The sequence below is a fragment of the Prionailurus bengalensis genome, chromosome B3 (assembly GCF_016509475.1).
Source record: "Prionailurus bengalensis isolate Pbe53 chromosome B3, Fcat_Pben_1.1_paternal_pri, whole genome shotgun sequence".
NCBI classification, from domain to species: domain Eukaryota; kingdom Metazoa; phylum Chordata; class Mammalia; order Carnivora; family Felidae; genus Prionailurus; species Prionailurus bengalensis.
This window is the reverse complement of record NC_057355.1, coordinates 11,842,160-11,866,955: the sequence shown is the minus strand read 5'-3', so window position 1 is coordinate 11,866,955 and position 24,796 is coordinate 11,842,160. Positions and strand designations below refer to the sequence as shown.

At 49.8% G+C, this 24,796-nt stretch overlaps 1 protein-coding gene across 1 annotated transcript in view; it reads left to right on the top strand.

Moving 5' to 3' along the window:
• The first annotated feature begins 2,974 nt into the window (after positions 1 to 2,974).
• FAM174B (family with sequence similarity 174 member B) overlaps positions 2,975 to 24,796 on the top strand; it is a 34,134-nt gene continuing 12,312 nt past the window's right edge. The window contains exon 1 of the mRNA XM_043554762.1: positions 2,975 to 3,354. Within this exon, the coding sequence (XP_043410697.1) occupies positions 2,990 to 3,354 (365 nt within the window). The 5' untranslated portion in view covers positions 2,975 to 2,989. The remainder of the gene's footprint in view (positions 3,355 to 24,796) is intronic.

The window sequence follows — 24,796 nt, the reverse complement described above, 5'->3', positions numbered from 1 at the left end:
GGGTTAAAAAAAATAGTGTGATTGCTGAATCGTAGGGTAATTCTGTTTTTAACTTTTTGAGGAAACTCCAGACTGTTTTCCACAGTGGCTGAATTCCCACCAACAGTGCTCAAGGGTTCCTCTCTCTCCACATCCTCACCAACGCTTGTCATTTCTTGTGTTGTTGACTGTAGCCATTCTGACCGGTGTGAAGTGATAGCTCATTGTAGTTTTGATTTGCATTTCCCTGATAAGTGAGGATGAGCATCTTTTTGTGTGTCTGTTGGCCATCTGGATGTCTTCTTTGGGGAAGTGAGACACCATCGGTTTTTATCACCATTTTTTTTGCAATATTAGTGCAAATGTTAACTCAGTGAAAAAGTAAAATAATATTTTAGTATTATTATGGCATTAATCTTCACTCCATCAGTGAAATTCCTTGAAAGGATCTCAGAGACTTGAGGGCTCCACAGACCACACTTTTAGAACTTCTGCTCTAGTTACCAGTTGATTCTAGAAGCAACCCAACATGCTTCCAATAAACTCCCCTTTTCTGAAATCAGCCAGAGTTTTCTGTTGCCGGTCATCTGTGTTCCATGTTAAAAATGTCACTGTCTATGGATGGTTTAATCTAAATGTTTAAGGAACTCTAATTTAGGGCAATTTATAAATAAGTCCTTTGTTATGATGATTTGTGCAGCAAATAGGAGGAATGAAAGATTCTAAAGTTTCACTTTACTAAAAATATCTAACATTTGTACTTTTTACATCCTCGGTGGTAAGTCAATGTTAAATAATCAAAATAAGTCTACACAGGTCCAGGAATTATAGCAAAAGAAGGATAAGGTACTAATATTTTCTCCTTTCTTATGGATACTTCCAGTGACCTTACTGAGGTAAGTATTATTGTCTTTATTGTAGACATTAAAAATAACTTGGATTTGATGGTTAAACACCTTGACCGAGGCCACTCCGTGCTTAAACCTCTCATCCTGGCTGAGAGACTCCAGAGCTCAGGACCTCTCTGCTCCACTACACAGGAATTTCGGATAAGGACAAAAATATGAACCTGTGATGTCTAAGGTTTATGCCCTTGAACGCTGTGCTGTAAAGTCATGGGTGTCAGAGTAAGCTCTTCAAGGAACTTCTTTTTATAAATTCTGTCATGCTGATATGATAATGTTGGCTTTCTACCAAAGCAACATTTCTGACATGCCATAACGTGGCATTTTAGAGATGGAAGAGACCTGAATCATGTGATCTGTCCAAATTTATCACCACTGGGGCACGCCAAAATACTCAACATACATTTCAAATAGTATTTGCTGGGTGATAACCCGATTACTGTTCATCCCACTGAATCAAAATGTATCACATACAGTGGCAGGCATCTTCGTGGATGGCCTCGATAATCCCTGCTTCCTGACTTTCACACCCCTGTGTAATCTCTTCCTCCTGAGTGTGGACAAGATTGGTAACTTGCCTGTAACCAACAGAATACAGCAAAGGTGCTGGGATGTTGCTTCTATGATAAGGTTTCATAAGATAGTGACTTCTGCCTTGGTAGTAGACTCCCATTGGCTTCCAAGCTTGTACATTTTGATGAAGCAAGCTGCCATACTGGAAGGGCCCACATGGTAAGGAACTTAGGGCAGCCTCAGGCCATCATCAGTAGGGAACTAAGGCTGTCAGTCCAACAGTCTGTGAAGAGTTGCTTCTGGCCAACAACCACTGATGGAGCTTGGAAGAAGGTCCCTCTCCACTTGAGCCTTCAGATAAGACCCCAGCACCTGCTAACCTGCATATACCCCTGAGAGATCCTAAAACAGAGGTCTCTGTTAAGCTATGCTCAGATTCCTAGCCTACACAGACTGTGAGATAATACATGTGTGCTGTTTTAAGCCTCAAAGTTTTGAGGTAATTTGTTAGGTAGCAACAGCTAACTGATACACTGTATTATCTTTATCTGTCTCTTTCTCTAGCAGGACCAGGAGAGAGCTGTTTAAGGTCAGTGAATCCTTGTCGTGTGTCCTTACCTGTTCAACTGCCATTAGAGAGTTTACTGCCACGTTCGGTCCTCAAAGTGAAAGGTGGCAGGTCCTCAGTGTAGTTTCTAATGCTCCAGGAAAGCCCTCAGTTCCCACCTTTGGGCCTCACACTGGACCCTCCACAATGATCTTTCTCCACTTCCGCATCATGTAGCTTCCAAACCAGAGGCAGCCAATTACTTTTGGAGCCTAAAACTTTGGTCTCGGAGGAAGCCTGTCAATGCCCCCAACTACTGTTCCACAGCAAAGTTTTCAAGGTAGGAACGCACTTCCCAATCCAGTTCATAAGCAGAGGTGCAAAATGTCTGAAAACTGGTAACATAAGAAACGAGACACAGAGGGAAATTGGGGAGATACTAAAATATACTGCAATGCATAGGGCATGGGGCAAACCCTTCACTCTGGAGGTCTGTTTCCTCATCGGTAAAATGGGGGTTTACCTCTACGTCCCATAGGCTTTGGTTCTTAGTCTGACAGAATCTGGGTTACTGTGAGCTGGCTCGCTGGGTCCTAAATCAACAATTAAATGAGGATAAAGAATTACCTGCCTCCTAAAGGGGCTTTAGGATTAAATGAAATAAATAAAACGAAAACTCCGAAGCACAGAGCCGGCGCAATAGTGAGCCTGACGGTGATTGTTTCCACGCAGGGGTCCCGGGCTCCCCGGGGTGGGGTTGGCGGGGGTGATTGAAGCCGCCGGTGAGCGGGGCGCAGCCCGCACCGGGGCCCGGGTGGCCTGCTCCGCCCACGTGGGGCCGCGGCCCGTCGAATGACTCCGTGCAACGTGTTGGTGGCAGCGGCGGCGGCTGCGGCTCGGGCTCTTCCGGGCGCCGCAGCTTCCTGCCGAGCACCGCGCAGCCGCCTCCGCCGCGGAAGCCCCGGGTGCAGGCCTCGGCGCCGGTGCGGGACCGGGGCTCCGCCGCGCGCGCGCCCCGCGGGGCCCGGCGCCGCCCGACCGCACGATGCGCGCCGCGCCGCCGCCCGCGCCGCTCCTGCCGCTGCTGCTGCTGCTGCTCGCGCTCCTGGCCGCGCCCGCCGCCCGCGCCCGCAGAGCCGAGTCCGCCCCGGCGCCGCAGCCCCAAGCCGAGCGCCAGCCGCGGCCGTCGCCCGGCCCGGGGCCCGGCAACGCCACCCGGACGGGGTCTGGGGCCGCGGCGGCGGCAGCGGCGGCGGGCGGCGGCGGCGGCAGCTCCAACAGCAGCGGCGACGCCCTGGTGACCCGCATCTCCAGCCTGCTCCGCGACCTGCCCACCCTGAAGGCGGCCGTGATAGTGGCGTGCGCCTTCACCGCGCTGCTCATCGCCTGCCTGCTGCTGCGCGTCTTCAGGTGGGTCCGCACGCTCGCTGTCGTTCCCCCGCGGGCCAACCTGCCCCGCCAACCTGCTGTCACCGCGCGCCCGCCACCCCCGCGCGCACGGCTGCTCCGGGCGCGCGGCTCCGCTCGGGGCCTCGGTGCGCTCCAGCCAGCCCAGCCGAGCGTCTCCGGCCCTACCCGGCGGGCGTGCGCTCTGCCGACCGCCCCGCGCCCCCCAAACGTTTTATAAATTTTCTCCCCCCTTTAACGATAGCTGTCGTGAATACTGGATTCCTTTGGACTCTCTGCTAGCTCTTAAGCTAACAGTAGCGCTACCAATTCTGGTAATTAATTCAGTATTTATTTTTACACGGAATTTATTTTTACACCCATTTCACAGATGGGGGAGAAACCTCCAGAAAAGCGGGGTGGTTTATCCAAGTTAACTCAGTGGTGGAGGTAGAATTTGAGCCCAAGTCCGTCTGCCCTCAACTTTACCCATCTTGCTGTTCTTTCCTTTTTTTGCTTCGGAGGTTCCCCAGTGCTCCACCTGCCCTTTTCCTTTTCCTTCCTTGTGCTACCAAAAAGAAAAACAACAACAACAAAAGCATCGAGGATGGAATGCGCCCAGGGCGTGTGTTGGACGTGACTTTGCACCAGGAATTGGAGCTGGGCACCAGGGTGGGTGCTTGGCGACCCTTGGTGGTCTGAGGGACTTTCTCTTGGGGGATTCAAATGGCTCTCCTGTGCTCCTGCCTGACGGGGCTGCCCCAGTGAAGACTTACTGGGGCATGAGGGTCTGGGGGAGGCTTTTGTAGGTTGCTCAAGTTCAGGGGGAAAGTGTATGGGAAATAAGGAAGGAGGACCCTGGGTCCTTGGAGCAGAGATGGAGAAGACCACAGGGAATGCAAGGGGGACATTTTCTCTGAATGCCTGGGAAATCCTGTTTTTGCAGGAAATGAAGCAAATGTGTCCTGTTGCTCAGGCGGGCCACCTGGAAATCTGGGTGTGTGTGTGTGAGTGAGTTATTCCGTGCCCACCCCACCCCCCTTCTAAGTGTACACAGTGTGCTTTGCTGTTTGATCAGCTGTTGGAGGGCTGGGGCCAGGGGCTGACTCTCCTCGGGGGAGCATTTTCAGCACAGGAGTGGAAACCAGACCTGGAAAGGCAGGGTCGGGCTGTCTGTTGAGGTTTGCTGTTGGTGCTGTGCAACTCTGCGTCCAAGTATTTCCTTGCGGGTCTGTAGGATTAAATGCCAGTGGTCCTGAGAAAATGGAGAAAGGGGAATAGTGTTCCCACATCCACCCCCACTCTGTCCCCTGCCCTGGTCCCGGCCATGTTGTGCCTCACTGTGCTGGTCCCCTTGATGTACTTTGGTCATTGAATTGCCCCTCTTCACCCCATCCTTTCCACTGCCTTCGCTCCTCTGCTCGCAAACTTCGGCGGCTCCCTGTACTGCTACCTGGGTGTGGCCTTCAGGGCTCTTACAGACTGGCCCCAGCCCACCCGGTGGCCATCAGCCAGCCCTTCTGAGCTTCTCTCCGTCCCTTGCTTATTTCCTTATGCTCCATGGTTGGCCTGTGCCTTCCCACTGCTGGGCCAGCTCCTGCGGCACACCTTCCAGGTCTGCATCAAGCTCCCATGCTCCTTCCTCTGAGTAGTTTTCTGGACATTCGAGTGAGGTCCACTTCCTTTTCTGGCTTCCCCCAGCGCTAGCCTTGCGCATCCTCCGTACAAGCCTTCTTGCGCAGGGCTGGGTGGCTGGGTTTGCTGTCAAGCTCCCATTCTGAGCAGACAGGCCTGGGAGACAGGGATGTCCAGTCCCCCCTCGTATCTCAGTGCCGGATGCTGGCCTGGCATCCAGCGGATGCACCAGAGTCCTTCACTGACTCCCTGGTCGTTCAGCTGGAGTGAGCTGTTGATGCCTAGACTGGCTCTGAGCACAGAGGTTTGAAACATTTTGCTCAAAATAGGCCTCTGAGCCTACAAGGCAGTGTGCTTTTTAAGAAGGCATTTGAACTATTTTGCTAGTCTGCTCCTTATTACCAAGGGGTGGGGGAGAAAGGCAGTCAGCATGTGGCCAGATGTGAGCTGCCTGTTGCTCAGGCCTCGTCTGCTTGTTTGCTTCGTGTAGGAAGAAGGTTCTGATTTTATAGAAGCTGGTCATATATGACTTGCCTCTTCGTCCATGGAAGGTGTCTTTCTTGGGGTGAGTTTGCAGGTGGACCACTGGCATCCCGGTTTCTGATGCCGACAGGAGCTTAAAGCATTTTACAGCTGGGAAGGGCCTTAGTGGTACACAGTCCCCATGTGGTCCTTTGCAGACGAGAAAGTCACATTCCAGGGAGTAGAGTGAGTTGCCTAGATTCTAGATTGTGCTATAGATTCTAGATTGTGTACTAGATTCTAGAATGTGCTATAAATCTGTGGCTGAGGCAGCACCAGCGCCCCATCTTGCTCGTGGTCTATACCGTGAGCTTTCCTCCTCTCCACAGCCCTTGGCAGGCTCGGTTCGTCGGGCCTCCCTGACCACCTGCTGTCCCGGCCGGGGGTCGTGCTTTATGTGCTCCCTCTCTCAGATCCTTAGCGTGTAGTCACTGAGTCCTGGCCATTCCACCCTTCGAGTGACCCTGAGGCTATCTCGCCTGTGCCCACATCCCTTCTTCCCCCATGGAGGCTTCTCCACCTGCCAGTACTCCTCCTCTTCTTCCTCCTCCTCCTCCTCCTTCTTCTTCTTCCTCTTCTTTTTTTAATGTTTATTTTTGAGAGAGAGAATGAGAGAGAGGGAGACAGAGCAAGCGGGGTAAGGGCAGAGAGAGGGGGACAAAGGATCCAAAGCAGGTTCTGTGCTGACAGCAGACAGCCCGATGTGGGGATTGAACTCACCAACTGTGAGATTATGACCTGAGCTTCATGACCTGAAGTCTAACGCTTAACCGACTGAGCCACCCAGGCGCCCCTTCCTGCCAGCACTTCCGCTGGGCTTGCCTCCCTACCTTGTCTCTAAGTCACAGCAGTAACCTTCACACTGGTGCCCCTGCTGCCAGCCTTGTCCCCGCCCCGTCCATCCTCCCTCTCTGGTCTTGTCCTTCCTCTGCCCACCTGTTCCCCCGCTCCCCCCCAAACAAGCTCCTTAGGCTGCAGACTATGTTGGCTCTTCATGAACAGGGCTCTGCCTCTCTCTCGAGTCCCTGTGTCAGCTCTGCCCACCGCTCCAGCCCCGCGGGGCTCCCAGAGGTTCTCCAGAGGTGCCACGTGGCCTGGGACCTGCATGCCTTGTTCCGCTCTGACCCTCTGCCTGGAGTCCCCTCTGCCACCGAGACTACACAGCCAGCTCATGGCTCTTTGCCCTCCTCTGTTGCCTCCTCTGAGAAACCTCCTCCAACAGGGCCCTTCAGGGCTCCCTGAGCACCTCTGGAGTTTGGAAATTCCTACATGGAGTTGAGACAGTCACTGAACGTGACCCTCTGCTTTCCAGCCTGGGGACTCCCAAGAGCAAGGCTGGCCCTTGATCGTCTGTGCCTCTCTGGCACCAGGTAGCCTCCAAGCACAAGCTGGCATCTAATGAAGATGTTGTTAGCAAATGAATGTTGAACTCCTCTAAGTATTTTATATTACTGCTGTTTCTCAAAATGTCCTCTGTGCCCAGATGCCTGGCTCATGCCAGAAGCCTGCGAGGTAGGGATATATTTGGATGGAGACTCTCCATTTCCTTAACAACCCAGACAAGGGAGGAAGAGTATAGTCAGGGTATTGCTTACCAAGCAGCAATGCTAGCCCCTTTGTGTGTTTTCCCTGAAGGAGCCACCTGGCCAGACAGCAGGAAAAATGTGGAGCCAAGGAAACTGTTAAAATGGAAAGCACAGAGGGGCACCTGGGTGGCTCAGTCTATTAAGCATCTGACTTCGGCTCAGGTCACGATCTCGTGGTTCGTGAGTTCGAGCCCTGCCTCGGGCTCTGTGCTGACAGCTCAGAGCCCGGAGCCTGCTTTCGGTTCTGTGTCTCCCTCTCTCTCTGCCCCTCTCCTCCTTACTTATGCTGTCTCTCAAAAATGAGTAAACATTAAAAAAAATTTAAAAAAAGAAAAGGAAAGCACAGAATGTATATTGTAGTGAAATATATAGATACCTTTAATGAAGCCATTCCATTCCCAGGGGACACACATTTTTCACTGTGATCCGTCTTTCTTCCAATTGTATTAATTAGAAGAAGCAGCAAAGGTCCATGGGCAGGAAGGTTCAGAGCAGTTCTGTTTGGTAGTAAAAGGATTTAAATAACCTCAGTATTTAACAACTGGGTCTTGGTTAAATAATTTATGGAACATGTGGAATACGGTACAGCTGTTAAAAATGATGGCATATTAAAAATTAAAAAAAATTTAAAAAAAAGGAAACAGGTGAAAAAAAAATGATGGCATTGATCTAATAGCTATTATCGAGTGGGACGGGTTACAAAGTAGCATGGATAGTACGATGGCATTTAAATCATAAATTATATACATACAATGAGTGTGCAAAGAAATCTGTGTGTGTGCACATTTATGGATGTGGGTGATTATTATTTTTCAGGTTATGTTTTTACATAACCTGAAAAATAAAAATTTTTACATGCTCTCAGTTTCCTTACAACAGACATATGTTCTTTTTAGCTGTCCCTTGTCTGTGCACTCAGCTCGTTGCTGTGGCTTGGGACATGTCTTCTCGAGGACCTGTGTGGGGGCATCTGGGGTGTGCACGTGGGGTTTCTGGGCCCCAGGGTGACTCATAGATGATTCTCTGGAGTATGTACCAGTTTGCCCTTCCGCCTGTAGTGCCTGAGGGTTCTGCCATCCTGTCGAGTATTAGCACCATTTGGCTTTCTCACTGTTCCAATTAGGTGGGTGTAATTGGAATCTCATTGGTTTGTTTTGCATTTTTCCATTTTCTACTGAGGTTGAACAGCTCCCTCTTCCCGGACTTATGAATCGAGCCGATCCTGCCATCTGCAGAATCATTGACACCTTGTTCATGTGTTTGAATCATTAAGCAACACTGTTTTCAGATGAGACAAAATTGGAAGGAGAGAAAGGCAGTGTGGATGCAGGGTGCCTTCACTCTGTGTGTGTGTGTGTGTGTGTGTGTGTGTGTGTGTGTGTCCACACGTGCAGTTCTGCCCAGCTGGTAGTGGGGCTGCCTCCCCAGGTCTCTTACTTGATCTGTTTCTGAGAGCTGGAAGAGAAGCAACAAGGAGGCTGTCTAGGAAGTAGAAAACGTCAGTTCCTCTAACTTGTGGATGTTTGGAAAGATCTGGTGGGTTGCATGGAGTCAGGGATAACACAACTTAAGCCAGCATTGTGCCCCACATGCTCTCTCAGGTCTGACATTTACCCTTTGCAATCTGGGAGGAATCCGGCTCTCCTCTCCGGTGTCTTATGACCGGGGTGGAGACGAGGCAGAGAAACTACCACCTCAGCCACGACTTTCCTGTCCTCATGGGGATCCTTTCCCCATCTTGGCGAGTCTCCGAGCTCCACTGCCCAGGCCACATTTCTCCCAGATCTCTGCTGGCTGCATTCCCAGCCATTTCTTATTTCAAAAGCTTTGCAAAATCCTCTTATGTTGGAAGGAGGGTTTTGGTGCTTCCTGGAGGACGGGGGAGGAAGATGAATCCTTGGTGGTCTGACACTGCCCGGCTGTCACATTTGCCACAGTGGCAGAGGTGCGTGCCGCCACGTCCTGAAGACGTTGGGACCCCAGAAGCTCCGTGAATTTACTAACCCAAGTAGGGGTGCCTGGGTGGCTTAGTCGGTTGAGGGTCCAACTTCAGCTCACGTCATGATCTCACAGTTCGTGGGTTCAAGCCTCGCATCAGGCTCTGTGCTGGCAGCTGGGAGCCTGGAGCCTGCTTCAGATTCTGTGTCCCGCCCCCCCCCCCACCCCTGCCACAATCACACACTCTCTCTCTCAAAAATAAATAAACATTAAAAAATTAAAAAAAAAAATCTAACCCAGGTCTTTGAAAAGGAATGAAGACTTTTCTGCTTACCCCAGATTCCCCAAATTTCCCATCGTCTGTGTATTTACATTTATAATAAGAACAAATGTTATTTAAGAGAAAACATAGCAGCTTCATACTTTTGGGATTTGGGGAAACTTAACCGTTCTGACATGTTTTTAGTTATTGCTCGTTAGCGTAGGAATATTCTTTTAATAAACTGGGGCTGTAGGCAGAGCATGGTTAGAAAGTTAAGCCCCTTTTTATGACTTTGAGAGAGATCATGCAGTTTGTTTTGCATCAGGTCATTTTTGATTGTTTGACCAAAGTTTTTGAATTGGGGGGAAAAGCTATGGAAGTGAAACATATTTATCCTAATTTAATCTTAATTTTTTACTGGATTTTCTGTTTCCTTTTCAGTTTCATTGTGATAAAATCGACATACGGCGCTGTAAGCTGAGGGTATACAGCCGAATGGTTTGGGTTACGTATATTGTGAAACAATTAGCACAATAAGTTTACTTACTCTCTATCACCTCACACAGATACCAAACAAACAAAAAAAGAAAAAAAAGGTTTTTGTTTTCTCCTTTATGACGAGAACTTTTGGGATCTACTCGCTTAGCCATTCTCAGAAGCACTGTACCACAGTGTGAGCCACGGTCATCATCAGGTTAACATTATACCTTCCAGAACTTGTCTTCTAACTGGAAGTTTGCATCCTTGGGCCATTTGCGTCCAATCCCCCGCTCCCCCCTTCTCCCGTTTAATTTTATATACCACAGTGAAGAAAGAGTGTTAAATAATACAGCAAAAACTCAGATTAAATTTTTTTAAATGTTTATTTTTGAGAGAGAGAGAGACACACACACACACACAGATAGTGTGAGCGGGGGAGGAGCAGAGAGAGAGGGAGACACAGAATCTGAAGCAGGCTCCAGGCTCTGAGCTGTCAGCACAGAGCCTGATGCGGGGCTCGAACCCATGAACCGTGAGATCATGAGCTGAGCTGAAGTCTGGCACTTAACCATCTGAGCCACCCAGGTGCCCCTGGAGATATTTTTGATTGTCATGACTTGGGGAGAGGGATGCTAGTGTCATGTGGTATTTCGAGTCCAAGGATGTCCCAGAATCCTCCTATAGCACAGGACAGCCCCTTAACAAAGGATAGCCTGAGACTCCGGTAGTGCTGAGGTTCCCTGACAGTCTGGGCTGGGAGGCTGTTGGTCGCCTCACGTGAGCGGTTTACTGGGCCTTTCTGGGCATTCATTGGAGTACACGCCTCCAAGGCCTGTGGGGATATTTAGAGTGACATCAAGTCGACCAAGTCCGTGGCTCCCCTTTCAATAGCGAAGTATCCTCTTGTATTTAAAAATCCGATTCTGAAAACAGATGTAGTTTATATCCAGCCTTTTGGTCCTGCTTCTGCCTGTAAATGAGGACACAGCCATATGGCCAAAGTAATCAGGCAGGTGCATCTGCCTCTGAGAGCCTCTTTCAGATGTAATTGGTGACTCTAATGTGCGTGAGCCTCCCTGGACACACAAGACCCTGAGTGGAGGAAGTGTCTCATGGCTGCTTATCCAATGTGTCTGTGAGGACTGGGCACCTGCCAATGATTTCTTCTCTCAAATCTGAAAGGGAGAAAAATCCCTCTTTAATTTAACCCTGAGCCCTTTGCCTTATATAACTTTACCTATAAACTTTCATGCGCACGTATGCATTGGTTGGGGGGGTGGGCTTTGCAAACTCAGGTCCCTCCTGACACATGAGGCAGGGGTGGGGTGGATGGGGTCTCCAGTGTTAGTGTCTGTGTAGCACCCTCCTAGCTTTAAGCAGAGAACGCTTGAGGGGTTGAGCTGGTATTTTAGTTTTATGGCTGATGCTTTGGTGCTAACTATTTGCAGAGGTAATTTCCGCAACCATGCATTTGGAATCATGTTGTCATGGTTTCACTTAAAAAAAATCCGTACTTAATCTAAGGGTGATCTGCCAGGAACCCAGACTTTATTTTCCTCAGGGTGCAGGGGACAGGAAATCCACGTTTATTGGCAGGTGTGGCGCAGGGGAGAGGCTGTGGCAACAGAGAGCTCCCTTGACCTCCCTCCCTTCATACGGATGAGAAAACTGAGGGCCACAAGAGGGGAGGGTTTACTGAGGTCATCCAGTGAGTCTGTAGGAAAAACAGAACTTAAGTGCAAGGAGTTCTGATGCCCAGCTTGCTCCTTTCTGGGCCTCCAATCTGTGGTGGGCTGGGTTTTGGTCTGGTCCCGCTGTGTCTCCCCAGCATATTCGGCCAAGGACCCAGGAGAAACCATGGTTGAATGGATGGAGCATTCTTCTTCCCAGTGTATTTACCAAGGCCCACTGTCAGCATAGGGGGGACTGTGCTGTCCAAGGAGCTTCTAGTGCAATCCAGGAGATAGGCTGATGCCCCTGGATGATTCTACTGGGTAGAGAAGAAAGAATCCAGTTCAACTGAGGAATGATATAACAAAAGCCACACTCACAAGCAAAAGCATACACTGAAGAAGGTTGGCCCCAGGGGCTTTGGCCCCAGACCGAATGGTCTGGGAAGGCAAGTGGGGAGGAAGAGGATTTTGCCATGGGGGGGGGTGTGAGAAAACAATCACTTGGAAATCATGAGGATGGCAATAATAGTAGCAACTAATATCCATGAAGCCCTCACTGTGTGCCAGGCTCTGTGCTAAACATTTTCTGTGTTTCCTCATTCCTCCGATTGGTGTGAGGCCAGAGCGCCCAGTTTCCAGATGAGTAAATCAAGGCACAGAGTGATGTAGTCTTGCTCACGGCCATGCCGCTGGTGAAGGGCTGGAATCTGACTTCCGAGCCAGGGTTCTCTGCCCTTCCCTTCTCGCCGCCAGATTTTGGAAGACACCAATTCTAGCTGGAGGATTTGGGGAATTGTAGTGGATGGGAGAATCGTATGGAATGAAATAAAGTGCTGCTTTAATGCCGACCCATGCTAGGTGCTTAGTAAGTATTTGCTGAGTGACTGAGTGAATAGTGATGTGGCTACAGTGGGGACTCAGGATGGTTGTGGAGACCTGTGGAAGGGGCTGGAAGGACCAGTAGGGAGGGCTGGAGGTCTGAGCCTATGAAGAGGAAGAGGGGGAGGAGAGTGTCAGGAGGCCCTGAAGGACCTGGAGAAAGGGGTCACGGCGGGGTCAGGCAGGGGAGAAGGGGAGAAAGAAGATGATGCAGGGGCACCTGGGTGGCTCAGTCGGTTAAGCATTTGACTCTTGATTTCCGGCTCAGGTCATGGTCTCATGGTTTGTGGGTTTGAACCCTGTGTCGGGCTCTGCACTGTGTCAGTGTGGAGCCTGCTTGGAACTCTCTTTCCCTCTCTCTCTGCCCCTACCCTACTCGCACACACACACACACTTTCTCTCAAATAAATAAACTTAAAAAAAAAAAAAAGAAGGTGCTGTATAGGTGACACTTGCTCACAGAAATTCCATCCCACACATCTGGACATCTGGGCTGAGCTTCTGTGAGAAGTGACTGCCCCTGAAGTGAGGTGAGGGTGGCAAGGAGTGACATTCCCACGCCTCCCCTACCACATGGCAGGGACAAGTGGGTGCTGAAAGGGTCACTCATGACATGTGTCCCAAAGCACAGTGACTTCACAGTTTCCAGGCTGTAGTTGGGTCCGCTGGGTCCATCAAAAGAGTCCCTCTCCGTCATCTCGCCACTGCCCTTGAAACCCATGGAGCCGCCCCTGGAGGCTGCCTGCATCGCGTTTATGCCTCGCCTCCCTCACCTGGTACCTCGTATAAAAACAAGGTGGACCTAGGGGCACCTGGGTGGCTCAGTTGGCTAAGCAACTGACTTCAGCTCAGGTCATGATCTCACGGATCATGGGTTCGAGCCCCACGTCGGGCTCCGTACTGACAGCTCCGAGCCTGGAGCCTGCTTCATATTCCGTGTCTCCCTCTCTCTCTCTTCCTCCCCTGTTCATTCTCTGTCTCTCTCTGTCTCTCAAAAATAAATAAACATTAAAAAAAAATTAAAAAAAACAAGGCTGACCCAACCCTTTGCAAACACACCTGGCAGCTGGAGGAACAGGTCTTGCTTGGTGCGTTGGCTGTTGCCGTACCGCACGTGACTCCTCCAACTGGTTAAAGCCGGTGGTGTGCTTATTTTTTGTCTTGGAAGAATGAAAGTTGGAGACAGTCCCCAGGGAGCGACAGACAAACAAGTGTGGAGAGCAGACGGAGGCCAGAAGCTGTGGTGTTACGAAGAAAAGCCCTAAGGCTTGTGATCAAGCTCTTTGGGGTCCTGTGGCCCGTTTTGTATGATCCGTGTTTATATGAACTGTACGCACCCCCGGGGCACAACGCGCATTGTGTGCCGGATGTAGGCATTGGGCTCCGTCAGAAATGACACCACTTCCGTGAACCCCAAGGGGATGGTGCCCAAGAGGGAGGGAGGCAGCTAGGTTGTGTGAATAACAACTGAACTGCTGGGGAGCAGGTATGAGGAAGGCCTTGGTTGAACATGCTAGTCATTCCATCTTTCTGGGCTCATGACTTTTTCGTTGAGTTGTTGAATATCACTCCTGCTTGGCATCCATGACCATGGCCAGGAGCTAGAGGTTGCAAACTGATGGTCCACAGATACGTTTTTTGTTTTGTTTTGTTTTGTTTTGTTTTGTTTTGTTTTGTTTTGATCTGCGCTGTGTTTTTGACAACTGAGATGGTTGAGGACACTTACAAATTGGAAGTCTTCATGTGAGAATCGAGGTCTGCTTTTCTCGACAGACGAGAATCCCTGGAAACATAGGGCCTCTGTTCCAGGTGACAGTCGCGGGTAGGCGCTGGGTCGCAGCCATCGCTCTCGGCCGGGGCTGTGAACACCTTGCGTCTCTGAGTCAAAGAGCGTTGGTCGGCGTTTGTCATCCCGTTCGTTCCGATGTTGGTGTCGCACCAGGCCTGCTTCGCTGGTTTCCTGTGCCTGCGGGGCTCTGTGGCATTTGGGTTTTTGACGCGGTGCTTTGAGTCACTGCACTTGACCGGGAGCCAGGTGCCGGAGCTGAGGAGCCCTGGCATGGTGGGGAGGGTGCAGTCCAAGGACAGAGAAAGGCATGGAGGTGCTTGCTTCTGGGTGCACCTGGAAGGCTCTCGAACACCAGTGTTCAGGAGGGCCTGACTGGAGCCATGGTAGAGCTGGGCCGCTGGAGACCTTGAAGCTCACACTGTGCTGGAGGAAAAGCTTTGTCTCATGGACCTGACCATCAGTCCCCAGGTGCCCACCCGGAGCTTAGCGCGATGAGGTTCCTGTTGGAGCTTAGCGTGTTTACCTCCTTCAGTGGCTTGTTTCAACTGCTTTAAAAGGAAGGTTTTGGGTGGCGCGCAGGGGCCGGGCCCCAGGAAGGAGGGTTGTACTTGGGAATTGTATCCTGGCCACCGGCCTTGGTGAGCAGTGGCGCTGGCCTTGCCTCCTGAGCTGGGGGCTAATCCTAGCCCTATTCTCCAGGGACAGCACTATTGTTCCTTCCTGCAGGGAAGCTTGAAGGTGGGTTTTGGAACTGGGTTCTTTCTTCAGATTTACTTAGTTTTCTTTTTTTTTTTTTAATTTTTTAAAAATGTTTTTATTTATTTTTGAGAGAGAGAGAGAGAGCACGTGAACGTGTGTGAGCAGGGGAGGGGCAGAGAGAGAGGGAGATGAAGAATCCGAAGCAGGTTCCAGGCTCTGAGCTGTCAGCACAGAACCCAACACAGGGCTTGAACCCATGAACCATGAGATCATGACCTGAGCCAAAGTTGGAGGCTTAATCACCTGAGCCACCCAGGCGCCTTACTTTTCTTTATTTTAATAAAAAAAAATTTATTTATTTATTTATTTATTTATTTATTTATTTATTTAATTTGAGAGAGAGAGAAGGGGAGAGCGGCAGAGAGAATCTTCCTGATGCAGGACTTGATCCCATGACCCTGGAATCATGACCTGAACCGAAATCAGGAGTCAGACGCTCAACTGACTGAGCCACCTGGGCACCCCGAGGTTACTTAGTTTTCTAGGGAAGCCTCAGTAGTTATGTCTTACGCTCTGAGGTTGGAGGTGCAGGGTCAAGGTCAGAGGGAAAAATGGGAAAAGCCCCTGACCCTAGAGCAGAAGCCCCACCAGGCATTAAGGCTGTGTGGCATCTCAGCCAGCTCCCAGCACCTTCTTGGTTCTGTGTCCCCCACCCCATTTCGTTCTTATTTTCTTTATTAATTTTTTTTTGTTTTTAAATATTTTATTTTTATTGAGGGAGAGAGGGCGCAGGTGGGCAAGGGTGGAGAGAGAGAGAGAGAGAATCCTACGATGGCGGGGGAGGGGGAGTAGAGAGAGAGGGAGAGAGAAGTGGAGTTCACCCAAAGTGGGGCTTGAGCTCAGCTGAGGCGGGGCTCGTGCTCACTCCATGTGGGACTTGAAACCATGAACCGTGAGATCATGACCTGAGCCAAAGTCGGATGCTCAACAGCTGAGCCACCCAGGGGTCCCTGTTAATTTTTCTAAATGTCAGAGGTGACATGCTCTTTGTGACAAGTAGTGTGGTTTCTGCAGCAAGCTGGTCCTCGAGCTACAGACCTACTTTAATGGGCTTAAAAATGAAATCAGCCAGGGTGCAGGAAAGGTTCGGTTGCTGGGTTTGGCTCCTAAAGTCCCCAGATGAGGGGAGGCAACATGAGGCCTCTGGGCGGAGCAGAGGGGCCCCTGGGCCAGCTCCAAGGGGAGAGCAGGCCTGATGCATTTAAAGTATTTTTTTAATTACTGACTTTGAATTTTACTTCCTCGTTTGTTCCTTTTAAAAATAGATCGTATGTTCACATGGTTCAAAATTCCTGAGGAGCCAAAGAATATATTGTGAATAATGTCCTTCTTACCTCTTGTCCCCTCAGCCACCACGCTTTCTTCTCTGCTTGCCATCAATTTCCTGTGTCTGTTTCCCGGGAGGTTTTAAAAGTAGAGACATGAGTGTAATGTATGTACAGACACATGTAAATAAATACATATCTTTCCCTGTTTTTTAAAAATGTTTATTTATTTTTTGAGAGAGAGAGGGTGTGTGTGTGTGGTGGGGGAGGGACAGAGAGAGAGAGAGGGAGAGAGAGAATCCCAAGCGGGCTCCGTGCTGTCAGCTCAGAGCCTGATGTGGGGCTCAAACCCACAATCTGTGAGATCAAGACCTGAGCTGAAATCAGCAGTCAGATGCTTAACTGACTCACCCACCCAGGCACCCCATGTTTACATTAAAAAAATTTTTTTTAATGTTTGTTTATTTTTGAGAGAGACAGAGAGTGTGCGAACCAGGGAGGGGCAGAGAGAGAGAGGGAGACACAGAATCTGAAGCAGGCTCCAGGCTCTTAGCTGTCAGCACAGAGCCAGACGTGGGGCTTGAACTCATGAACCGCAAGATTATAACCTGAGCTGAAGTCAGACTCTTAACCAACTGAGCCATCCAGGCGCCCCTGTCTTTCCCTGTCGTTAGTAACAGCTTTATAAGATAATTCTCATATCCCACAATTCACCCATTTAAAGTGTCCAATTCATGGTTTTTAGTGCATGCACAGACTTACGCACCATTACCCCAATCAATTTAGAAGATTTTCATCACCCCAGAAAGAAACTCTGAGCCCATTAGCAGAACCCCCATCTCCCTCCCAACCCCCAGGCTTAGGTAAACCCTATTTAGGATCAGGTTCCCTTCAAACTCCTCTTTTCCAGAATTTTCCTAGCTATTCTTGTTATCCATTTTTTCCCCCTTCTCTGAGCTTTGGGACTAACTCGTCTAGATCCCCCAACAAAAATCTGTCCATATTTTATTGGATTTCGTTAAACTTGTAGATTAATATGAGAGGCATGACATTGGCGTGGACACTTTGTGGTCGGAAGCACGGCGCGCCCTCCCTTTGCTGGCACGGTCCTCCGTCCGTTGTTTTTCGGTGGTGGAGGAGGCAGGGGGCGACCACAAGAATTTGCAATCGCATTCTTGCTGTCTGACAGTGTGGGGATCCCCGGTGTCCCCGGTGCGTCTCCTGCTCTCTGTTGGAGTGTGAAGAGCCTGGGTTCTGGAATGTGGTAGACGTAGCCTTGAGCCCCACTCGCGGGGCAGGTCGCCCAGTGCCTCCTGGCTTTTGTTTCCTTGACTCCACGATGGCCGGAGGCTCCACTAAGAGTACGCGGGTGATGCCTGGCACTGAGTGTTGCCCCGTTGTGGTGGCTGCTATTACTGTCACCCCAGCGGAACAGTGATGCAAGAGGGCCACATGTGGTTCGGAGTCACATGCGGATGGTGCCCCACAGCGGGGGCAGTGTCTGCGAGTGGAGATCACAGAAATCTGAGGCAGCAGGAAACCTGACCTCTGTGGGGTGTCCTGGGAAGGCCTCGTGGGGGAAACGGGCGTGCTGTGGCCCATGGAGTGGGTGAGGCGGGAGGCACCATGAGGCTCCATCACCAGAACCCCAACTGAGCCTGGCCAGCGGTACCAATGGACATGAGATTAAGATTCAGGGGCGCCTGCGTGGCTCAGTCAGTTAAGCATCTGACTTCGGCTCGGGTCATGATCTCTCCGTTCATGAGTTCGAGCCCCGCGTCGGGCTCTGTGCTGACGGCCCGGAGCCTGGAGCCTGCTGCGGATTCTGTGTCTCCCTCTCTCTCTGCCCCTCTCCTGCTTGCACTCTGTTTCTCTCTGTCTCCCAAAAATAAACATTAAAGTTTAAATTTTTTTTTTTAAAGATTCAGGGGAGTGAGTCATCCGGAGGCACATAACAGAGGAATTGGGGAGCCGAGGTCCAAACCCCATCTCTGGATGTGCAGTCTATGGATCTGACTGCTGCACCCCCAGCTGGATTTCTCATAACAAACTAACCCTTAAGGGTTGGTTTAGTTTTGTTCCTCCTGGCGGGGAAGGGCAGGGACGGAAGGCCCCCCTCCACGTTGGCCCGCTGAGCCCCGATGCTCTGCTCCCCGGCCTCTGTGTTTGCATAAGCGGAACAGCCCCCCCTCACTGGGAAACCCGCTTCTGGGCAGCTGCTGACAGGGCCTCCTCGTAAACAAATCCTCTGGCTTTAGGATCACATTTCAGAGTAAAAGAATCTTGAACTTCTCCTCTGCCTTGTTAGAAATGTGTGTTTTGGCTCCTGTGGAAGGATCCTTTGTCTCATAGAACTTCTCTGGTCTTGCCTCTTCCTGTGAAACACAATGTGAACATTTACTTAAAGCCACCGCTTGCCATCTCTTCATTGAGGCCATCTGGTTCAAAGGGACCTTGTTCCACGGGCGCCTGGGTGGCTTAGTCAGTTAAGTGTCGAACTCCTGATTTCGGCTCAGGTCATGATCTCATGGTTCCAAGCCTCGGGTCGGGCTCTGCACTGACAGCACGGAGCCTGCTTGGGATTTTCTCTCCCCCCCTCTCTCTGCCCCTCCTCCAAGCACTCTGTCTCTCTCTCTCTTTGTCTCTCAAAAAATGGATAAATAAAAAAATAAAGGGACCTTATTCACTGAAGAGAAATGGTATCAACGGGGCCATGCTATATCTTGTAGAGCACAGGCCAGCTATATCTTTTCCCTTCTTTGATTCTCGAATCTTCTTTAGCTGGAAGCTGTATGCCTGACAGTTTTGGCAGGCTCCTCCCCTGCCTGCTCCCCCCCCGCCCCGCCCCCGCCCCTGTGTATGACTGTGGAAACAGGCCTGTGTATAGAATTGCTGGGTTATGAACTCAGATCTGACTCTGCACCTGGGCTCTAGAACCAGGTGTCTAGAACTTTCTTCCTCAGGTTGGTGACCGAGATGAGGGCTGTGCCCACAAGCTGACGCACTGTCCCCTGGAGAGACAGACTCGGGGGACTTCAGAGTCTTTGTGGCCATGTGGCCTTGGCTTTTTTCGCAGGCCAGTGTGCTTATAAAACATCCCTGTGGGAAGGAGTCACCAGGATGTTTGTGTTCTTGGAAAACCTGTTCCCTGGTGGCTCTAAGCAGAAATGTTTAGGATGTTGTCACTGGGGCACTTTGTATGTATGGGTTCTTTCTTTCTAGAGCAGGGATGAGTCCTGGGGTTTTGAAGGGTTAGAAGAAATGAAATTGTATGTACATGTGGAAGTTTTACCATTAGCAGGTAGGAAAATCCCAAGATGGTTTGTATTGTTACAGCGATGGTTTCACTTCATGCTGTGCCTGCCTTTGTTCTGTCAGGATCCTGTGACTGTTTGGATTCTCCATGTGGTGTGTGACAGAAACCTCATCCCAGGCTGGCTTCGGTAGCTGTCAAGGAGGGCTGGCTTTATTTTATTTATTTATTCATTTATTTTTAATTTTTTTAATGTTTATTTTTGAGAGAGAGATGGAGAGAGAGAGAGAGAGAGAGCACGCGCGTGCAAGTGGGGGAGGGCCAGAGAGAGAGGGAGACACAGAATCCGAAGCAGGCTCCAGGCTCTGAGCTGTCAGCACAGAGTCCGACGTGGGGCTCGAACTCATGAATGGTGAGATTGTTACTTGAGCTGAAGTTAGACGCTCAACCAACTGACCCACCCAGGCGCCCCAAGGAGGGCTGGCTTTATAGTAGATTTGGAACTTGATCTCTCTCCCTCCCAATCTGCCTTCTGCCATATGGGCTTTATTTTCCATTTCTTTTTTTTCTTTTTAAGTTTATTTGTTTATTTTGAGAGAGAGACAGAAAAAAAGCATGAATGGGGGAGGGGCAGAGAGAGAGAGAGAGAGAGAGAGAGAGAGAGAGAGAGAGAGAATCCCAAGCAGGCTGCACACTCTAAGTACAGATCCAGACGTGGGGCTTGACCCCTGAATTGTGAGATCATGACCTGAGCCAAACTCTGACGCTTAACCAACTGAGCTGCCCAGGCAACCCTTTACTTTCCATTTCCAGAAGGTGGCAAGATGGCTTGCTTCATTTGGGTCTCAAGACCAGTGGATGGAGCATTTACTGCCCCCGGTCCAGCCTTCCTAGCAAAAGGCCATTGGCTCTGATTGGTCCCCAGTCCCGCCCCTCTTGCCGTGGCCTGGGGATTGCAACACACTGATTGGCTCGGGCTTCAGTCCCACAGCTACTCCTGGAACTGGGGGTGTGGTAGGTGACCAGGTCCCCTCAACCGCGGGGACTACGTGGGAAGGGGACTCACCCAGGCCCCTGAAGATAGACTCTGAAAGGAGAGAGGAAATGGAAACTGGCCTGCTTTGAACCGACTCACGTCGTGAGGGTCCACGATTTAGAGCGAGTTCATTAGGAGTGTGTGCAGATCAATTTGGAGTAGGAATGTGCGAGCTCTGTTAAGTGGCAGGTCCTAGAAGGGCAGAGAGTTTCTTGGTGTTAACGTGGAGTGGGGGTGGAGTCTGGTGGGGGTGCGGAGTGGGCTTGCGTTTGAGAGTGAGCAGGAAGTATCTAGAGATAGCTGGCGCCTTGCCTCTTGGCAGGCACGGGTGGTTCAAGGTGACCGCCAGGGAGCTTTGTTCTGGGGCAGCCTTTGGCCTTGGCCGTGGGAACATCAACCTCTCTGAGCCCCCTTTTCCTCAGTTGTGAGGCAGGCGGCGGCACCTTGTAGAGTGCTTGATGAGCTGTGACACGTGATCGTATGTGTAAATGACTTAGCCCAGCAAGAGCTCACCTGTCGTGGACTGGTATTAATTAGAAAAGACACATTAGAGTGTCCACACTCAGAGAAGACAGAGCAGGACTGGGGGAAGTTATTCGGGCTGGAGAACTATCCGTTTTCTGTTTTCTCCCATTCTCCCTCCTTGAAGCAGGATGACACTGTTCTCCAGCCCCAGGACCCTTGGAGTCTGCGGGAAATGCTCACTGTTCACGTGTTTCCTTGCTTCTGACTTGGGCACTGCTAGGAAAGGAGGGGTTCGCCTCCTCTGGTGACAAATATGTGGGGAGCCTCCCATCCCACCCCACCTGAATGCGTGCATAGCTTGTGCATTGACCGTGACTGCCCCCCTCCACCAAAGGCACTTGTCCCTGGAGGCCGCTGTCCATGCGTCTGGGTCTCTTCAGCCTCTCACTGGGTCCCAGTTTCCCTGTTACCACATCCAGCCATGGAGCAGTGACATCGCTCCTTGTTTGTGATGTTTCTGTGTCTCAGAGAGCTGATCATTTGAAATGTAATTTCTTCAGCTCATTACGTCAGAACTGGCATTTAAAGCATGCATGAGGGCCCTTGTTAGTGGCCTCTTGTCCCTAGTCAGGGTCCTCCTAGTGAAACAGGACCAAGAGGGTCGATGGATGGATGGATGGATCGATCTATCTTTCTATCTTTCTAAGAGCCATGGAACATATATCAATATGTAACACATGAATTATATTATTAAAACATTAATCACTTGTATATAATCACTCAATAGATATATATATATGTATATATACATGTATACATATACATACATATATATATATATATATTTTTTTTTTTTTTAAGTAATTGGCTTACAAGATTGAGGAGGCTGACAAGTTCCAAGATTTGCAAGGAGAACGTGCAATCTAGAAACCCAAGAGCTTGCAATGGTGTAAGTTCCCATCCCAAGGATGGCAAGCCTGAAACCCAAGAAAAGCTAGCTTTTCAGCTTAATTGTCAACATAGGGAAGAAACAAACAAAAAACAATGTCCCAGCTCAAAGGCAGTCAGGCAGGGAGGTCAGTCTTTATGTTTTGGTCAGACCTTCAGCTGATTGGATGAGGAGAGCAGTCTGTTACTTAGTCTGTCAATTCAGATGTTAATCTTATCCAGAAATACCCTCACAGAAACACCCAGAAGTAATGTTTGATGAAATGCCTGAACGCCTTGTGGCAGTTGACATACAGAATTAACATATAGAATTAACCATTACACCTTTGGTGTAATCTTGGGGTTTAAAATTATTTGCTGAGGTCACATGGTTGGAATGGGTGGCATTAAACCAAGTAGGCCGTGACATTCTAGAAGCTGGTGGTGTTTTCCAGTTTCTCCCCTGGGTAACTGTTCAAGGGTCTTACTTTAAACTAGCTAAGTTAATTTTCTCATGGCGAGACTCTATAAACCATCAGGAAGAAGGGAGGTGATTTTAGGGGTGATAGGGATCCACTCCCATGAAGCAGAGCTAAAGTCAGAGCCTCCAGAACCTTCTTCCAGAGTCAGCAGTCAGTCCTGCTCCAGGGCCAATGACTAAATTAGGTTTCAAGTTCCGAGTGTACAACGAGGTTTTCAGATCAGATTTCGCATTTTCTAGGCTTCCTTGTACCCGAAAAAGAGCTGCAAACAGCACTGTGATTCCTCAGCCCGAAACCATCAGGCTGTCAGTCTCTTTGGGCAAAAACCTTTGCAAAGCCAGGCTTTGCAGAGAGCTCTGAACAGCTGTGAGTCATCTGGGTGGAGATGTGGGGCTGTTTTCCTGACAAAGGTGTGGTGTGAGGGTCTGCGTAGATGGGGATGTTGGCCCGTCTTCAGGGCTTGGGGATGGGTGGTTCCTTGTGCCTTTGTCCTGGGTGGCTTGTGGCATCTGGAGCTGTTTCTAATCTCCCCTGTCCAGTATCGGAGATGGAGTTGGTCAAGGATTATGAGTCAGCTAGGGCAGAAGGCAGAGACTTACTTTACTCCTCTGGGGGGAGGTGGATAGAAAAGAAGAGTCTGTTGAGGGTTCAGAATGTAGGACTAGTGGTGTTTACAAGGTTAGTGTTTATACTCTTGCATAAAGCCTCCTTCTAAAATGCCATTGTCCAGGACCACTGGGGAGACGACTGGCTGTGCCCCTCTTACCCCCCAAGCTGGGTACTGGTACCATGCCTCATCTCACGTTTGAAATACAAGCAATCACACCCATGCCTCTGTGTGTGTGTGTGTCTGTCCAGGTAGGGCAGATAGCTTTATGGTAGGGTGTGATCACCAGACTTTTTATTTTTAATGTTTCATATCTTTTTGAGAGAAGGCAAATGGAGGGGCAGAGAGAGAGGGGGTGGGGACAGAGGATTCCAAGTGGGCTCTGTGCTGACAGGCTGACAGCAGTGAGCCCGATGTGGGACTCAAACTCATGAACCGCGAGATCATGACCTGAGCCAAAGTCAGATGCTTAACCGACTGAGCCACCCAGGTGCCCCAATCATCAGAATTTATAGCTGGTTTCTCCGTGTCTCTCGAAGTCTCTCCCTGAAAAACCACAAGGAGCAGGTACTAGAGGTTGTATAGGGTGCTTTATGCCGAAGATACAGGTACACATACAGATAAACATATACTTCTTCTACGTAAGTGACACTTTCATGTTTTTGGTAAATCATACCAGGTAAAACAAGAACAATTTGCTGTTGCTAAGAAATTATGAGAAACCTGACAGTTGGGGCGCCTGGGGGGTTCAGTCAGTTAAGCATCTGACTTCGGCTCAGGTCATGATCTCATGGTTCGTGGGTTCGAGCCTCGCGTCGGGCTCTGTGCTGACCGCTGACAGCCTGGAGCCTGCTTCGGATTCTGTGTCTCCCTCTCTCTCTATTGCCCCTCCCCTGCTCGTGCTCTGTCTCTCTCAGTAATAAAGAAATAAACTTAAAAAATGATATACAGAAAAGAAACCTTAAAGTGAATTTCTTATTTCATCATTTTACTAACTGAGCAAAGAATTTCTGCATGTGGGGGACAAAGAGGTCTTGCGTGTATCCTGGATGTGGTCACCACCTGGGAAGAGCTGACAGTCTGCAGGAGGAATGTGCAGAGTGTACGATTCTTCAGTGCCCCATTTATGATTATTTGCAGGGAGGAGGTTGTCTGGCTTCTCATAGACAGTATCAAATGTAGTCAAAACGGAGAGACACCGTAGAATACAAGGCATTTGGGAAAATAGTCAAGATAGTGGAGAAATAAATGCAAAGAGCATCAGTAGTCATGATAATAGTATTATTCCCAGTGGCATTATAAACTTTCAGCCCTGCCCTGATAAATGTAGCATCCTTCGTGCAGAGTGACTAACGCCAGAGACCGAAGGACGTGTCTTAGCACTTTCCCGGTGGCTCGCGGTGACCCTTTACCATCCCAGAGGTAAAAGCTTCGTGTTATAACTCACTGTCCCCATAAATCCTCATGCTGGAAATGATATTGACTTGTTTTTTTTTACAAGCCCTTGTCATCTGAGAGAGGCTTTAGCACTTCTGTTTGTTTATTATTTTTACTAACAGTAATTTTTGCCGAGAGCCTCCTGTGTGTAGGCTCCTTGAATTCACCATCTCATTTAATTCTCTCTTGGCTGTGAGGGGCAAATACTGTCTGTATCCTATTCTATTTAGGAGGAAACTGAGGCTTAGGGAGATTAACCGACTTGCCTGAGATCACACAGGTGGAGAGTACCTGAGCCTTGACCCAGATCCCACCTGGTTGGCCTGTCGGTGCCACCTGTGACATCTATGCTTGGGGAGGTGGGGGGAGGGGGCAAGGGGACAGATGTGTCACGCCCATGCAAACCCAGGGCTGGATCCTGTCTTCATTGAACATTTTCATCTTTGGCTCATCGCAGATTTTCTTTGCATT